Source organism: Lactuca saligna, chromosome 4 (genome assembly GCF_052625555.1).
Source record: "Lactuca saligna cultivar CGN05327 chromosome 4, ASM5262555v1, whole genome shotgun sequence".
Classification (NCBI taxonomy): Eukaryota; Viridiplantae; Streptophyta; class Magnoliopsida; order Asterales; family Asteraceae; genus Lactuca; species Lactuca saligna.
In genome coordinates, this window is record NC_136420.1 from 11,969,839 (window position 1) to 11,983,763 (window position 13,925).

A 13,925-nucleotide genomic window follows, 5' to 3' on the forward strand; every position below is an offset into this window, starting at 1 on the left:
TTGAGCTTCCTCTACAGCAGTATCAAACCCAAATTATTTTTCGATTAACAAATGAAGTAATTTCTTCCATTAGTACAATTGCATTAACAAATGTTAGCAAGAGGAATGCTTACCTTTTCACTTTCAACAGATATTTCCTCTGAAGCCAACTCCTTCCACTCTGAGAAAGCTTCATTGGCAATCGAACTTTCGAGGGTAGATACGTCCATTTCAATGACATCTTTAATGTCAAAAGCACGAGGTCTGAATATGTACTGTTTTGAATCAAGCTCTTCTTTGGTTTTAACTTGAATCTTCATTTTCATCCAGAGATTTGCAAATTCATCAAACATCCTATCCATGAGCTGATGTTGAGAAACATAAAATAGTAAGTACACAAGAATTGTTGCATATCTCCTAATGTAAGAGTTCTTTAAAAAATTAACCTGGATAGTAGCAGTTAAAGCATGACTAATATGTATAATGGGGCTCTATTGACGGCGGTGGTGAACCAGAGAGAAGACGAAGGGTGGTGGGTGCCTGGGTGGTTGTCGAGTAGTAGAGAGAGAGAGAGAGAGAGAGAGAGAGACTTGTATTGGGTCGTGTATTACCTGCATCAAATTCAAATTGAGGGAATGTTGATTTCATAAGATGACTTTGAAATCGCAATATGTATATGGATGTCCATAAATTTGTTGCTAAAACCTAGCACAACTGTTTCAGCCAACTTCGACTTCCTCGTAGTCGCCACCGTCGACACTATCAGGAACCGACACATCTTGAACCTCAAAACCACCAGATTCATGCTTCCTAGGTTAAGAGAAACATCGAATTGAAGGAAATCTATGAGTAAGTCGACGAATGTTGTTGAGAAGTGTCGAACCTAAGAAATCAAACAAGAATGAGAATAGGGGAGAAGGAACAAAGAATACCTGAGATGCATAGAGAGTAGAAGTGGGGATCATGGAATGAAGAGGAGATCGCGGTCTCCTCTATAGGGATGTGAAAGAACCCTAACAAATCAACTCCGAAAATATAGGCATCTTTCACTTTAATCGATTGAAGATAATGAAATCGACTGGAGACATTGAAGCGAACGATTGAAGATACTTGAAGAGATAAGAGTATAACAATATCAAGAAATATTACCTAAAACTTTGAATCAACAATGCCATGAAGTCGAACCGGAGGGTGAAGAAGGTGCGACTTCATCCAAGTTCTCATCGTCTGAATCAATTAAGGATTTAAATCTGGGTTTTTTTTTCTATTGGGCGTTTTAGGGATGATGTGCTAGGGTTTTTCCAGGATGATGATTTAGGTAGGGTTCAAAATCGAATTGAAATATCAGGGCTTTATATGAATGAATGAAATATGAAACAGCAATTTGATTTTCATGTTGAATATTTTGTGAATGAATAAGAAGATGATTATGGTGAAAGAGAAGGGTGGAGAGAAAGGTAGGAGAAAAGTAGCAAGTATGGATCGATTTCATGAGGGTTGACCCACTCATCATTGTTATCTTCCAACCCTAAATTCACCGACGTGGCGTCTTTTTTCTTTTTTCATTGTTACAGCCATGGGAGATCTCTATGAAATCGCAGGTTGGGTTTTAGGTTAGAGAGAGAGAGAGAGGGGAAGACAAAGCCCTAGGATTCTTTCTTGCTAATTGGAAGAAAAGGCGGGGTTTTAATTTTTGAGATTTCATTTCCCGCTTGAAACGCGTGTTTCATTAAAAAAATATAAAGCGACACACTTACATGACGCACATCTTATGAAAGGCATCCTCCCTATTTCTTTTTTTTTCTTTTCTGACACTAATTTTAGGGCGCGCACAAAATGCGCGCCCTCTATCCTTCAAATTTTAGAAGAGATGACATTATTTTTGGGGCACACACTTTTGCGTATCGTAAATCACCGCGTGTCATTGTTTGCGCGTCATTAAAGGGCTTTTTTCTAGTAGTGGGTGTCAAATTTAACTAGGCTAAGGTGGCAACTTAGTGTACGCAGCCATATCCATTAAGTTGCCATAGCCTGCAGCTGCATTCCTTTTTCTCAACATCCACAATAAACGCCTCGTCCATCTTCCTTGCCTCAAACTTCATCCCCCACAAGAAATGACATGCCAATGCCTACATATATAGATGAAAACCGAAAATATCATGAGATGTGAATAGTAAAGTACTAATGTAATTGGATAAATGTACAAACCTTTTCTCAGTTTGGAGCATATTCAACCGTATTCTGATGTTTGGACAAACAGAATAAGCATTCCATCCTTGTCCGGTTAGTTTCATAGTCACCATCCTTTACATCACATATATACAAATGTCCTCTAACATGCTTATTATTGGTTTCTTCCGGGCATCCAAAATCACACTATTAAAACTCTCTGAAAAACCATTCTCTATTGACTCACAAGAATTATGAACTCTGAAAAAAGCCAAAGACCAAGTCTTTGGATCTCTAGCCATAAGATGCACAACTGCTTCCGGATTTAATTTTCCAATCTCTTTCATAACTACATTAAATTGTGCTTTAGTTGTTGCCTTGCTCGCTTTCCAAAACAGATTTTCAAACTTCGATCCACTAAATCTCTTTCTAAAATTTGCATAGATATGTCTAGCACACTGCCTATGTTCAGCTGCTGGAAATACTTCCTTTATTGCCTCAATCAAACCCTACATAAGTCACATTAATGTTTGAAATTCGAATAACAATAACTAAATTTAAAACATGCAATAGTTTTGAACCATACATTGTGTTGATATGAAATTAGAACCAAACCGTTACCATCATTCCAACATTGCAAATCTTCTAAAAGAGTTTCTAAGAACCATTTCCAAATCTCTTTGTTTTCCACAGAAACAACTGCCCAAGCAATTGGGAATATTCCATTGTTAGCATCTTTACCCACAGCACAAAGTAACTCCCCTTGACAAAAAGTTTTCAGAAAACAACCATCCAGGTTAATGATCCTCCTACATCTTCCCCTCCATCCCTCTTTTACTGAAGCAAAACATATGTATATTTTGCTGAAATAATTCTTACCATCAGGCATTGAATCAACACAAATTTTAACTGTGGATCCAGGATTTGATCTTTTAATCTCCTCACCATATGACCATAATCTTCCATAATTCTCAGTTATTGTCCCTTCAACTAGACTCAATGCATACTTCTTGGCTCTCCTACACTGACTCACACTCACGTTAATCCCAAAATCTATTTTTACCTCCTCTCTAAGCATTCAGACGCTCATCTTTTGATTGTTATAAAATTGGTGCTTAAAGTGGGTCCCTATCCATTTGTAAGTCACAATTGATCCGAATTTAAAATTCTTTGCACAATTATGCTCACCGATAAGAGATTTTATCTGGAAAGACTTATCTTCACTCATCCAAGAACCCCAAAGCCTAAAAGTACATTTGCCATCACAACATTTGACAAGTAATCGTCTAGTATCATTCTTAACAAAACATAATTGATAACCATTCGCGACAGCATAGTTACAAAGCATGTGTTTCAATTACTTAGTACTCTCAAACCTCATACCTAAAATAGGTTCCTGCTCCTTCCAATTGAGCTTATCATTGAAAATGTTTGGCAATTCGGGATAAACATCTTCATTGTCACCCATGTCTTCTTCGAAAAACTCACCTGCACCTGCTTTCTCACCCATCTCTACCTGACTCTCATTACCCTTTATAAAAAAAATGAGGCTTCTGATGGTCATCCTCATCGCCATCAACATCCTCATCCTCGTCGTCATCATCATCGCCATTCTGTACCTCATCGTTCGTGTCACTGTCACCCACATCGCGATACCCTGGTGCAACTTCCTTAACTAGTCCTGCACCATCAAGTACTTCTTCCTTAACGTTACCAACAAACTCGTCTTTGTGTTCATCCAACCATTCCTGTATGTTACTATCCCCAAAATGGTCTACATACATAGGGAGTATAACACCACATTCATATGCAATTTCAATGAAGTCGTAATAATCGGGGTCATTGCAAATTAGAGTCAAACCTTTTGGGAAATCAATATCAGGTTGACAGTAATAGAGCTTCTCACACTTTTCCCCAGTGAACCTTTCGATGAACGCAACACACCCATCGTTGTCCATTCCTGCGAAATCAATGTCCGAAAACCTCTGAGTAATTCCACCGGTGTAGTGTATGGGGTTTCTGGCGAACATTCTTTGGAAGTGGACATCTACTTGTAAGAATACGGGTTTCATGCTCGAGGATTCAGAAGCAGCTCACGAAAAAGGGTTTACCGATGAAGTGTTGAACAGTAGATGTAAAAGGGCTCTTTTATAAAGCATATACGAACATTACGAAGGAGGCGACTAATTAATGATATGGCATTAGACGCAAGTCACAGTCAACATCCGATGTGGTGTTAGTAGAAAGAGGTGGACTTAAAATGACCGGCTAACCCCTTCAAAATTGAAATAAGGACTTAATCGACCCGACAAAGACTAATTCGTTCCCTTATTAAGCCACAAAATAAGTTAACTGGCTAAATGGGTCCACCCTAGAAACATTATAGGACCTATACGTCATTTTCCCTATATATATATATATATATATATATATATATATATATATATATATATATATATATATATATATATATATATATATATATATATATATGCGCGTGTAAATGTGTGCCTGTGTCCACACATGTGCTTGCTTGGTTAAATTACTAAATAGCATTTTAACCCAACACCACAATTTACATGTATGAATAGGACAAAACAAAATAGAACAGATAGAGTTTTGGTCAATATTGATATCATAGAACGTCTTGATTCTTGAAATATTGTTTAACTTTTAGATTGGCTGTTAGTGTTAAATGCAAGAAATATCAAATGTACTTCCATTAATTAGTTTATTATAGCGTTTTACTTTTATTTTTTCTATTACAAATATCTAACAAATTATAGCAATTTTATCTTGAATATTTGAATGTCTTGATCAGAGACGCGCGAATAAGCCTAAGCTCGAAACAAGGCCTAAAATGCCCAATTCCTAGGCCTCTCTTTATTGAAGACCCATGAAATACATCTTCATGTTCTTTATAAACCCATCTTTACCGAAGTGGAAGCCTTGCATGTGGTAATTGATTTGTTAGAAAAACCCATCTTCATATTCTCTTAAAAAAACATTCAGTATACAGTGGTTAATGTTTTTGGGTCAAATTCACATCAAACTTTGTTTTATACTATATTTTTATCTTGAGCTTTCTAATTGAGCTCCAATTTTTCTAGATTCAAGTTTAAGCCTTTCTCAAGATGACTCATCAAACTAGTAGTGTCAAGTTTACATTCGTCCTCAACAATAAAACCAAAACAAGAGTGGTGTCTAATCTAATTACAACTAAGATTCTGTCTAATTGACCACCTAATAATGGCTACCTTTTCTAATAAAAAAATATTTCACCAACACCTCAGACATTTAAAAAGTCTACAAGATGCCACCTATTGTCATATTTATTCTTCCTTTTGTTCCTTGTTTGTCTTTTTTGGTTTTAAATAATTACTATATATTTTATATATATTTTTAATGTGATCAAAGAAATATGACATTGGTATATAACTTTATATAATTTTTAATGTTAACCGAATTAAAACTGATGTCAGCAACATGGCCAAGAGTTCACGCCTACAGCTCACCCTAGCACGGCTGCCACGGCGCTCGAAGTGTCGCCCATAAACAGAAAAATATATATAATAAAAAAGGTGGTTTTGTTTAAAAAAAAAAAAAAAAAAAAGGGTGTTTTATATTTTATATTACATAAATATAATAAAAAAAGGTGATTTTGTATTTTAAATAAGGTCAACGGTTTGAAACCAAAAAAAAAAACGGCCGCAAATTAACCACCAATAATCAAACTCACCGCCATTTTTAATACAAACAAGTTTCTCCGGCGACGAATTCTCTCTCTGCATGGATGGCTGCCACCATCGCCACCTTCCTCCTCCTCTTCCTCTTCTTGTCTACCTCCTACTCCGCAACTACTTACACCGGCTCCATATCTTCTTCTTCAAATTTCACAGCTTCCAACTTCCACTATGTTGACCAAAACGGCGATTTCCTCCGCTCCGTTAACCGCACTTACACCGCCGCCATGTTCAATTCACAGCCTAAATCGCCGTCGTTCTACCTCCTGATCTACCACTCTGACTCCCGCAACGTCGTCTGGGTCGCCAACCGCAATAAACCCATCTCAAATTCTGGTCAACTCCTTCTCTCCTTCACGGGTATTACAATCTATGATGATTCCGGCATACCCGTTTGGTCAACACCCACGTTCAATTCCACGGTGGCTTCTTTGCAGCTACTGGATTCCGGGAACTTACTTCTCATTGATCGTTTTAACAAAACTTTATGGCAATCTTTTGATTACCCGACGGATACCATCGTTTCTGGGCAGAGATTTCCGGTTGGAGGATCGTTAATCGCTTCCAACGATGATGCTGACTTCTCCGAGGGAGGTTATACGTTTACAGTGACCACCAGTGACGGGTTATTACGGTGGCAAAATTTGACGTATTACAGACTGATGATGGATTCAAAATCTGTAATAAATTCAAACCAACCGATTTCGTATCTCATGGTAAACGGGTCTGGTTTTTATCTGTTCGGAGGCCAGGGATCGGAGGTGGTGGTACAAGTTCTAATTACGACGGCGGCTGTGAATTCCGACGACCGAATACTAAAGTTGACAAACGCTGGTTATCTCAACGTCATGAGATACACAAACCGTAAATGGGTGACAGATTTCACGACGCCGGAGGAAAGTTGCCGTGCTCCGTTCAGCTGCGGCAAACTTGGGCTCTGTTCCCCCAGTGGATGTTCTTGTCCGCCGGGATTTAGAGGTGATCGGAACGCAAACCCCGGCTGCTCACCCTCGGATAATTCAATATTGTTGCCGGAATCTTGCGGTGGTAACGGGACCAGATTGCGATCCAATTCGTCGGAGAAGTATGTATACATTCCGCTCGGAGATGGGATGAAGTACTATCCAATTGATTTCACAAATCCAACAAGAAAGGGTGTGAATTTATCAACATGTGAAAATCTGTGCTCTTCGAACTGCTCTTGTTTGGCTATCTTCCATGGAAATCCATCTGGATCATGTTATTTGCTTCAAAACCATTTGGGTTCCTTCATTTCAAGCTCCACAAACGGAAACGACGATACATTAGGGTTCATCAAAGCAATATCTTTATCTCAAAATCATACCAGTAATTCCAGTTCCGATTTCCCCGTAGTTGCTTTGATTTTACTTCCCGGCTCCGGCGTTCTGCTAATCTCCATTTTCGCCATCTGGATGCGTATAAGATCAAGAAACAACGCCAAGAACTCTCATTCAAAGAAATTGAATGATAATCTAGGTTCAGAAGATCTTGAGCTGTTTTCAATTGCGGGTTTACCTATAAGGTTCGATCATGAAGATCTTGTCGAGGCCACAAAAGATTTCAGTACCCAGATCGGCTCCGGCGGATTTGGTACGGTTTACAAAGGCGTCCTCCGTGACAAAACGGTGGTGGCAGTGAAGAAGATCACCTCCCTAGGAGCTCAGGGAAAGAAAGAATTTGGTACAGAGATTGCAATCATCGGAAACATTCATCATGTAAATCTAGTCAAACTCAAGGGGTTTTGTGCTCATGGAAGAGAGAGGTTCTTGGTGTATGAGTACATGAGCCGTGGCTCATTGGACCGAACCATTTTCGGCACCGGGCCGCCATTGGAATGGCAAGAGCGGTTCGAGATTGCGGTTGGAACCGCTCGCGGGCTTGCATATTTACACAACGGGTGCGAACACAAGATCATACATTGTGATGTTAAGCCCGAAAACATTCTTCTAAGTGATACTATGCAAGTGAAAATCTCAGATTTCGGGCTCAGCAAATTGCTGAGCCCGGAACAATCTGGTTTATTTACAACAATGAGAGGAACCCGCGGGTACCTAGCACCCGAGTGGCTCACAAACGCTGCAATCTCAGATAAAACCGATGTTTATAGCTACGGTATGGTTTTACTGGAGTTGATTCAGGGTCGAAAGAACTGTGTGCAGGCCCCAAGTCATAGCTCGGGAAACCCGACTAGTAGCACTGATGGTCAGTCATCGGGATCAACAGGATCCCGAAACCATTCTCAGGCCCGAGGTAGAGCACGCGCCCGGGCGTTCTATTTCCCTTTACATGCACTGGAGATGCATGAAGAGGGAAGATACCTGGACCTAGTGGATCCACGGTTAGCCGGTCGGGTGACTAGAGATGAAGCTGAGAAGCTTGTGAAGGTGGCTTTGTGTTGCTTACATGAAGACCCATTGGTTCGACTCACGATGGCTAATGTGGTTGGGATGCTCGAAGGGGTGTTGCCTGTGGCTGAACCACGGTTGGATTCTTTGAACTTTTTGAGGTTTTATGGACAACGGTTCACCGAGCCATCAATGGTTGGAACCGGGGAGGAGGTTGAAGTGGGGGGTGGGTTTATGGTGACCACAAATTATAGTAGTAGTCCGAGTATGTCATTAAACTCGTTTTCATATATGTCTTCACAACAAGTCTCGGGTCCTAGATAACATGGCGTTATATATTATGATTTATAATATGTCAATATTTCAAGCGATTAAAAGATTTTGATCTTTCATTTTGGTAGATTTTAGAATGTAAGGTTAAGTTTACGAAAATAAAAGATCAGAATGTGTGTAATGTTAGCTTTGATGGTTTTCATCTCTTTTTTAGATTGGTTTTTATGTAAATCGTGATCATATAAAAAGATCGATTCGTTTAAACAAAGACAAGTATAGATTTCTACTAAATAAACATATAATATAACTTTTTTGCCAAATTATTTACCGTTTGTTTTATCTTTTAATTACCTACATTTGTAACTTTCGATACTTTCTTAAAGATATACGTGTAAATATTTTTAATTAACCGGCAAAACATTCCATTAAATAATTTTAATAGTTTTTTAGTTTTTATATACGTAATATTTTTTATTGTAAATTATGAGTTTTCACCTTGATTTTTTAAGAGTGTCGAAGGTGTTAGATGCACGTTTAGACTTTCTAAATCGCGATCAACTTAATTAAACATATAATTAGTCGTCGACACATTCTTAAAAAATTAATATTAGATTAATTTAGTGTGTGTATATATATATATATATATATATATATATATATATATATATATATATATATATATATATATATATATATATATATATATATATATATATATATATATACTAGCCGTTACCCGCGCACAGCGGCGGGGACAAATAGCTTCTTTCAACGATATTTTTTTAAAGAAAAATGTTATGTTCCAAAAGAAAGTTCATGTCGTGGGTGAGAGGAAGGGCGGTAGTCGTGATAGTGGTTGATTGAAGGCGAAAGGAGGCAAAGCGACTGTGGTGGTGGTGGTTATACTGTCTTGGTTACTGGTTAGGGTTCTTCGAGAGAGTGTGCGTATATTTCTTACTTTGAAGGGATTACGAAGATAGATATTATGAGATTGTTTGTTACCAATGTGAGAGAAGAGATCCTCTATAAATTGTTGACATTGACCGCTTCAAATGGTTGAAGTGTTGAGATTGACGGGTTCAATTTGCAAATGAATTCTTCTATTAATTTGATACGAGATTTTTAAGGGATAAAGGATATGGTTAAAGTTTTAATATTATTATATTATAAATGGGTTGTACTTCAAGCTTAATAGTTTGGACGTCTTAAAAAAATAATATTATTATATTCAATATATTTATAGAAATAGTTAGATTTCTTTTATAAGTAGTAAAGATAAAGATATATATATATATATATATATATATATATATATATATATATATATATATATATATATATATATATATATATATATATATATATATATATATATATATATATAATTTTGATGACACATTCAATTGACTGGTTCTCTCATCTCTGTCCTCGTCGCCTTCCCGTATACAATTTCAACTTTTAATTTATTGTAATGATGTTGGAATTAAAAATCATAAACAAAAGGAAGCTTATATAAATATTAGAATGAATGATGTTTTGGTTTTTCGAATCCCTCTTAAAATAGTAATGTAAAATGTGACTTTGTAAGATTCCTTTATTTTGTGACAAATGCATACTAATATTTGCCAATTTTTTTCTTTTGTGTTTTGTGGTATTATTTTGCAAATCCTTCCCGGATTGCGATTTCTTGTGTTGATTTTATTTCAATAGGAACTTGATGAATGGATGGAAAATTCTTCGAATCGAGATTCTTTGTTATTCCTTCTTAAAATGGTTAGTTATGTGAGAAAAATAAAAATTAGCCAATAAAAATATTTTTTTATGCATCATTTATAAGATTGTAATTGTTATAAAATTAAGCAAAATAAAAATTCATAGTTCCATCACTAATCTGTCAGTAATGTCATTACATGTTGCTCTGAAAATTTCAGGTCTCTTAAACTTTTCCGCAAACAATTTGCGCAACAAAATGACACCGAACCAACTACATACTTCTTAATTATTTGATTTAGCAAAATAGTTTTCTTGTTTGGCTAACTCGTGTTTTTTTTAACAAAAATTTTATTAAACTATCAAGACGATAGAAAAAAAAAAACTTCTTGCTTCTATCCAAAAGAAAAAAAAAAAGGAATAAACAATGTTATCAAAGCGATCTTTTTTCTTAGGTTTAGCACCTCCAAATATCATGAAATTGCGAAAATACAAAAGCATCTTCAAAGGCTTTCTTTTGCGCAGAGGTCAAAGAAGTAACTTTATACCAAGACGTCCAATTTGAAAATCATGTGAAAAGAAGGTAAATCCAAGACCCACCAAGGCATGACAGGAAATGAGATCGAAGATGCTAGGAGGCACAATATCCCGACACCAAGTCGCATATGGGGCACATAATAGCCTCCACATCAATCCTTCTTTTATCAAAACTAATCTACAAGATACTCGATTAAGACAAATACCCCACAACAATACATTAACCACAATTGGAACAACGTTGTTCCATTATTCGGATCATCTCATGCCAACAAAAAGTAGTAGAATCAATGAGAAGCCTACAAGTATGACGTTTGCCAAGTAATTTAGGACTGCATGTAAAGCTCGAGACAAAGACATTTATCTATTAATTCACACTTAATCCTTGAATTTAAGGTGTTTGATGAAATGCTCGGCTGAAAATTGACTTTGTTGGACTACTATCTTCTTGCGCAGCATGAAACTCGAATGAATCTGAGGTTCCACTTCTGATTTACTGTTAGTATCTAATGAAGCCAATATTTATTTTCATAACTTACACCCTTTTCCTATAATTCTAAATGCAGAAACAGTGAATTTTAATGGCAAGTTGAATGTTGGTATTCTTGGCATCTTATACATGAACATCACTCACTCAAGGACTCTTGCAACAAGATTTTAAGGTAAGTTGGAAGTTGTTATTCTTGAGACCTTATACTTTTTTTCTATTTGGGGATTTATGAACTTTTTTAAATTTTTTTTGCAAAGGTTTATGGTCGGTCAATCTGCTGATGTTAATTTCGCATCTTAAATTGCTACTCGGGACTGTGGCTGAAGATGATGACGATTGATAGTTTAGTAAGATGATTTGAGTTGGCTATGTGTCTAACGATCTTCTTGCTTCATATATGAATAAAACCCTGAGGATTTAGCCTTATACGTATGAATCTTAGGTCAAAATAACTTTCAGACAGCTTGCTTTGAAGGTATTTCTTCTATGAGCAATTCTAGAATCTATCGATTATTGTATGATATTCTTCCAAATATATTAAAAAAGGCTTCGATTTCTTGAAAAATAAGCTCAACAAATGCTATATTCAGTCCATCATTCCTTTATTTGATATATGATCTATTTTTTTAAATGATTTTAAAGCAACATGAAATTTATTGTTATTTAAGAGTTTAAATTCTATTGCTTTAAATTGATTCTTTTCCCAATATGTAATTCATTGATTGAAAATAAGATATTGATCCTTGCTTTTTAAAATTAAAGTTAAATCTTAGGTCCCTAAATCTTATTACACATTTATGATATTAAGATCATTGAATACATATACCGTTTCTTATATGCTCTTGTGTTCTTTTTATTGTTGTAGCTTATCTTAATGTAGCAAGTTCAACAGTTTCCCTAATTACATTTATAGACCGTATGAAAGAGGCTAAGGATATGGGGTAACTTTCTTTTGACACTTATCAACAAACAATCATGTAATTATTTGAAATCAAATAATATTAGGCAGTAATGAAGAAAATTTAATCTTATAAAAAAATGATGTCCCTTTTACTTCAATTCTATAATTAACTGATTTGAACATTCTTATGCTTTCACTTTCTCTTATCAACCCGCATCGCTTTCTGCATCAGTTTCAATATTCATTCTTCTACAAGATTTAGGTTTTCTTCATCGGGTAGTTATTTGTGTGTTGTTGTTGTGGCTCATTATGTGTGGTTGTGTTGTATTGAACTGTACTTCCATCATGGACGATTGAAAGGAAATATTCACTCCTCTAGGAATGAAACCAGAAAAACAGAATGGATTGGTTCATTCCATTCCATTGGGCTAATTAGAAAATTCCTTTTTCAATCCTTTGGAATTAACCATTCCATTCCTTTGTTTATTCCTTCATGCAAATCACTTTCCAAAATAAATAATGTAGAGTTTGTGTATTTAAGTGACAAATACCATATTATATCATGTATGTATGTATGATGAATACCATATTATATAATCAAATTTTCCACCAAACAATGTCTATATGTGGCTATTTATGGCATTTTATAGCAGTTGTATAAAACAAGGGTGTGAAACATGGGTCTAATGGTAATTTATTTGATTAGTCTATAACAAAAGTGATGCTTTGTGGCTTATTTATGAGGTAAATGCATAAAATAGCATTATATTTTTAAATTCAACTTATAAATACATAAAAGTTAGGAACAAAATAGGAGTGAGGGGTATAATGGGTAACTTGATTGGTTACACTATAACTGAAGTTATTGGGTTGTGTGTACTTTATGCTACAAAAGATTGTACATTTGGATAAAATCTTTCGCAATATCTTATAACATCTTTGTTTGTGGTTATGTCTGTTTATAGTGTACAAATGTCAAATATTTCAAGTGTGATAATTACCATATTTGACATACTTTGCCTCTAATAGCAACATAGTTTTGTCGTTGTCCTTTTTTGATATGATAAATGGCATATTATGATATTTTACCTCTAATAACATCGTACTTGAAAACTTTGTAACATATTATACCATCATTCAAAAAACTTCATTCTCATTTTCCTCAAATCAAATCCAAAGGCAAAATCTTCAACATTTGGAACAAAAAGATGAAGACTTCCATATGTCAACCCACAAATAGAAGGTTAAAAGGTGCTCTAAAATCCAACATAAATAATAGAGAAACAGCAACAACAACCATAACCCCAAAACTCAACAAGATGGCACCAGGGGCATTTTTGGTCCAACCTTGAAAAGAGCCAAAAAAAATATATTATAAGTCATGAAATGTACATTTTAATTAAATGAAAGAATACACAAACTCACAACAAAATTTGGCTAACCATAATTTTATCACATACTCTCCGATCCAACAACTCTCTAAAAAAACATTAATTTTTTTATTTGGTATATTAATGTAAGAAAAGTAAAAGTGGAGAAGAAAATTTTAAAACCATTAATATTTCCGTCCATAGTTGCATCAAATATTATGTAGAATTTTTTGTTTGTAGTTGCATTTCTTGTCTTATCATATAATTATTTGATTGTTAACCATGTAACACACGGGTTATAACCTAGTGTGTATATATATAATTTTGATGACACATTCAAGTGAATGATTCTCTCATCTTTGTCCTTGTCGTCTTCCCCTATACAAC

At 35.5% G+C, this 13,925-nt stretch overlaps 1 protein-coding gene and 1 long non-coding RNA gene across 2 annotated transcripts; both read left to right on the top strand.

The window, feature by feature from the left end:
• Positions 1–5,862: 5,862 nt before the first annotated feature.
• LOC145041223 (S-locus lectin protein kinase family protein) lies at positions 5,863–8,716 on the top strand. Its single transcript, XM_078989206.1, has one exon. The coding sequence runs from the start codon at positions 5,942–5,944 to the stop codon at positions 8,579–8,581; it is 2,640 nt and encodes an 879-aa protein (XP_078845332.1). The 5' UTR covers positions 5,863–5,941; the 3' UTR covers positions 8,582–8,716.
• Positions 8,717–10,737: 2,021 nt separating this feature from the next.
• On the top strand, positions 10,738–12,309 carry LOC145038302 (uncharacterized). The gene is made up of 4 exons (XR_013679306.1): positions 10,738–11,256; positions 11,344–11,439; positions 11,525–11,742; positions 12,133–12,309. It is a non-coding gene; the product is annotated as an uncharacterized LOC145038302 (long non-coding RNA).
• The last annotated feature ends 1,616 nt before the right edge of the window (positions 12,310–13,925 follow it).